This window comes from Oratosquilla oratoria, chromosome 43 (genome assembly GCF_046742065.1).
Source record: "Oratosquilla oratoria isolate Oo_2021 chromosome 43, ASM4674206v1, whole genome shotgun sequence".
In the NCBI taxonomy this organism is placed as follows: Eukaryota; Metazoa; Arthropoda; class Malacostraca; order Stomatopoda; family Squillidae; genus Oratosquilla; species Oratosquilla oratoria.
The window spans coordinates 12,731,146-12,736,145 of NC_134819.1; the positions used below are offsets into that span (position 1 = coordinate 12,731,146).

Consider the following 5,000-nt stretch of genomic DNA (forward strand, 5'->3'; position numbering starts at 1 on the left):
CCTGGCAGACTTGTGACAATCTACAAAATAAGTGCTTTGTTTGGTGAGGCCTATCTCCATGCTGCTGTTCCAAACACAGCCATTAATGGGTTTAAGAAAACCGGTATCTGCCCATTGAATAAGCATGTTTTCGGAGAAGCTGCATTTTTACCTGCACACCCAACAGACTCTCCATTAGATGCTGATCAGAAAGAGGAAGATCTAACGACCATGTCGCCCCTCCTATCATGGTCACTGAGGATGAACCTGAACTGGAAGTAGCTGACATATCGAAAAACCCATGTGCTGTTCCTGTTCCTGAAAAACCAAGTCTGTTCAGGCCAGGTAGTTCACCCAAGGAAATTGTTCCCTTGCCAAAGGTGACCATAACGACACGAAAGAAAAGACCTAGGACTCAAGGGGGACCCCTCAACATGACAGGATCCCCATACAAGAATGACAGGATCCCCATACAAGAATGAGCTCGAGACAGAAGTTCAGAAGAAAAAAGAAAAAGAGGTCAGTCTAGCAAAGAAAAAAAAAATAGAAGCCAAAAATAAAACAGCAATCATATCAAAGCAACTACAACGTGAAAAAAGGAAAATAAAACCAAAAACTCAACAAGCAAAAGCTGGACCATCCTGGCTTCATGAAAGCAGTAGCGAGAGTGAAGAGGATGTAAAATGGGCACAGTGAAGAGGATGTAAAATGGGCACAGAAGCAAATGTATGATGGTAAAGGATGCTGAAAGAAGGATTTTCTTTGTCATTTATTCCAGGAAGGATCTCTTTTCTTATTTTTTGGTCGAGGATTATGATGAACCCTTAGGAAGTACCCGAAAAAATGACGGGGTAAGACGGACCCCTGGGGTCCGTCTTACCCCGTCATCTTTTTTCGGAAACAATAAAAGTTACCTTTTTTATTTTAAGCATAGTTTAATTTTTTTCCTCAAATAACCGTACCTAGGTTGCGTATTGGAATCATAAGACCCCAAAGTACCACCACAACCCCTAAAACATTAAGAAAATATCAAAATGTGGCTTCCAGACCCATTTCTTTCTTAAGGGGTCCGTCTTACCCCACCTTCCCCTATATATATATATGTGTGTGTGTGGAGAATGGTTGTATATGGATGATGTTGTGACTGCATGAGGAGGAATAGGCGGGGGGGGTGGGGGGTGGGGTAGTATGTGTGAGTAAATTTTGACGCAGCCCGAAGGGATTTCTCCCCGTCCTCTCCTTATATGCAAAGGGGGACGGAGAGGGGGGGTCGCCGATTAAATGAAGCGGCCTTGCTGTGGATGTACTGTGTCTTGCGACACTGCTTCTGACCCAGGGCGGTGGGCAGGGTTCAGGGATGGCCCGTCATCCAGGAGGTGCTCAGATGAGAGGAAGGGTGGGAGGGGTGTGGAGTGTATTTGGGGATGAAATGGGTGGGAGTGTTTTTGTGCCTTTCCTTTTGTGGCTACCTCCCTTGGAAGGGGGAAAAAGCCTTGGTATATGTATGTATGTATATATATATATATGTACATATGTATTTATATATATATATGTATTTATATATATATACACACACATATATATATATATATATATATATATATATATATATATATATATATATATATTTATATATGTATATATATATATATGTATATGTGTGTGTGTGTGTGTATGTGTGTGCGTTTGTGAATATGTGTGCGTGTGTGTGTACATATGTGTATATGTATATATATGTATATGTGTATATATATATATACGTATATGTGGGTGTGTATATGTCTGTATATATATATATATATATATATATATATATATATATATATATGTGTGTGTGTGTATGTATGGAGTTCAACAGGGTAACAGCACATTCGCGAACGTTTCCGTATTTGTAAATTTTGAGAATCACGGACTCTTTAGGTGACGTAGCGCCTCTGTTCATGTCGTGAGCAAACACAATCACCTGTTCGCTGTTTGCACGCAGAGATGCACGTCTCTTTATACTGGCTGCCGTCAGGCAATGCTATTCATCTGGAAGAAACCCCACGGAGATAGCGAGTGGACAGACCAGCTGAACTGTTGCTTACTCTGCATTATATCCTGTTACATGCTTTCTATTAATACATTTACACACTCATCACAGTGCTAGACATGCCAGCCTTTCTTGACGTAACTTTTGATCTGTTAAGGAATGTTTTTCTTTTATTAGTCGTTGTTATTTTTCGCGATGGACTCTGTACGCAAATATAAAACATCTGGAACAATTGGGTCATAGAAAGTTAGATAAAGTGGCAGCCATTTTTTTGATGAGTAATTGGAGTGATTCAAGAATAGGAAATACAGTGACCTGTGGCCATTTCCAGCTGTCAAGACTTCTGCGAATTCTTTAAATAAATAACAATCCCATCGTGAATCTACTCAGTCATGCACGTATTTTGTGTGCACACACACACACACACACACACACACACACACATATATATATATATATATAAATATATATATATATATATATATATATATATATATATATATATATATATATATGCAGAAAAAACCACTGGAAGCTTAGTCCGAACGTTTTCGTCTATTTAAGACATTATCAAGGAATACACAGTTACAGAGACAAAGGTGGATATATATGCATAAAGTATCCACCTTTGTCTCTGTAACTGTGTATTCCTTGATAATGTCTTAAATAGACGAAAACGTTCGGACTAAGCTTCTTATTTCCCAGTGTTTTTTTTCTGCATATTTCACGTGTGCCTTGTGAATTACTGCAATATATATTGATATACATACAAGCAAACACACATTCACACACACGCACATGCACCCACATGTGTTATTGTGTGTACAAGTGTATGTACAGTCGCTCCTTTGTATAAGAGGCCGAGCTGGGCTTGAAGGGGATTGTTAAATTCCTTTAACATTACTCTGTGGCTCGGAGTCGAACGGGCTCTTTGAGAGGGGGAGTCCCTCCGATACTTTGTTCTGGGGCCCAAGAGCTAAGAAAGGGTCCCACAGCAACCCAACGGCAACATCCATCCCCCCTCGATAACGATCACTTTTTACCCCAGCCCAACATGCACTTATTCACAATCACAAACATCACCATACTTATCACACCACACTTACTTCTTTGTAATAGTATTCATAATTAATACCACACTTACTTCTTTGTAATAGTATTCATAATTAATACCACACTTACTTCTTTGTAATAGTATTCATAATTAATACCACACTTACTTCTTTGTAATAGTATTCATAATTAATCACGGTAGACTTACCTGACATCAAGTCCTCAATTTTAAGAAAAATCTGTGCCTACCTTGGGGTCTCAAAGGGGTCTTGTGCCGCGTTGCAAAATTTCTTTTGAAGGCCCTCTAGTCGAGTCTCGATCGTCCCCACGTTGTTCCAGAGCCGTTCCTCGGTTGTCCCAAGGGAGACAGCGCCCCCGAGATGTGGCTTGCCATTTCACGCCCATCAGGTCACCAGCCAGCGAGATGTAGTGAAGATGGGAAGCTGCATAGTGATCAATTTGCTTCGTAGCAGAAATTGAACTATATTTTCATTTAGGTAGGCGCCCGTTGCACGGCACAGCTCAGTGAGAGCATAGAGCTGATTTGTTAACGAATGGCGGCGGAGCCGGCCAACCGGACTTTTCGTGCTTCTCGACATTTCTCCAGTGTCCCCCGATGTGACTTGTAATTCTTTGTGGCTCCCGCTTATCAATTATTAAAAAAAAATGTAATTTCTGATATTTACTACACATTGGGTTAATGTGCCATGATAGGTCCAAAAGGGCCGAGAGCCACGTCTATATATTACGAAATATATTTCATACTTCCAGATATGATAGTATTTATCGTTTTGCATCCGGTTCCGTTGCGGACCGACATTTTCATTTTGTCATGTGCACAGCCACAGACATGTGAACCTGACACCGCTGTTCCTTGGGTCGCACTGTTTTCTGGTGGTAGTTATTAATGTAAATATGAATTACTTGATGGGGCACGTTGATCTGTCCGCAGATTTTTTTTTTATATATTTTTTAATTTTTTACTTGTATATATATTTTTTTACCATTTCTTTTTCTCGTTGCAGGTAAGGATGGGAGTCGTTGTGCTGTCATAGTGGTAAGTGTGCTTGAGCGGTAGATAGAGAGCATCGGTGAATATTGTGCGCGAAAGAATGTGACACAGGACTGAGAAAACTGAAATGTGAGTATATATGTCGGCAGCAATTTCATTATTCAAAAAATATATTCGACAATTTACACCGACTTTATCTATTTATTTATCTATATTTGTTTTTACACATTGTGTAGTTGGATTCACCAAAAGTACTACATAGTCTGGTAAAACTGTTGCAATGTATTTCTTAAAAGACGTGTTCACGATATGATTTGTTCACGTCGTTGAGATATGACACAGTCAGTCTCCCACGACTCATACGGAGATGACAACGACTTTAGCATTTAGTAGTGGAAATAACCATACATATGTTATTCACTTACAGTAAATAATCTCACCATACATCTGTTATGACATTACATATGGCATCACACTAGCCTCACATAACGCTACGGAACTCGGGCCGCTTACGCACAGCCTCAGGTTCTACGAATCATAGCCATATCGCCAAATCTGTTTTGCCAAATTTCAGTGTCGCCAAAATTATATAGCCATATACTCACGTCGCCCATTTTTGCCAGATTTGCCATGTCGATATTTCTTTTTTACAAATTGCCATTGCGCCCAATTGTTTTGACAAATTTCAATTTCACCAGGTTGTCTTGCAAAATTCCCATTACGCCAAAATTTTCTTTTGCCAAAATCCAATTTCGTTTTTTTTTTGACAAATTCCCAGTTCTTTGGCACGATGACAAGTTTTAATTTTATTCAGTTTTCTATTTTTCATCTAAAAATATTTTATATACAAAAATATCAGTAATTTTTTCCATCTGGAAATTTCTATAGATTGCTATTATTACGTGACCGTTACAAAATACATAT

At 39.2% G+C, this 5,000-nt stretch overlaps 2 protein-coding genes across 2 annotated transcripts in view; both read left to right on the forward strand.

The window, feature by feature from the left end:
* Nucleotides 1-846, forward strand: part of LOC143021905 (uncharacterized) — a 1,649-nt gene extending 803 nt beyond the window's left edge. Inside the window, exon 2 of the mRNA XM_076179729.1 lies at nt 1-846. This exon is cut by the window's left edge and continues 475 nt beyond it. Within this exon, the coding sequence (XP_076035844.1) occupies nt 1-261 (261 nt within the window). The 3' untranslated portion in view covers nt 262-846.
* LOC143022071 (cysteine and glycine-rich protein 1-like) overlaps nt 1-5,000 on the forward strand; it is a 162,127-nt gene that overhangs the window by 62,706 nt on the left and 94,421 nt on the right. The gene's annotated exons all lie outside the window — the stretch shown is intronic.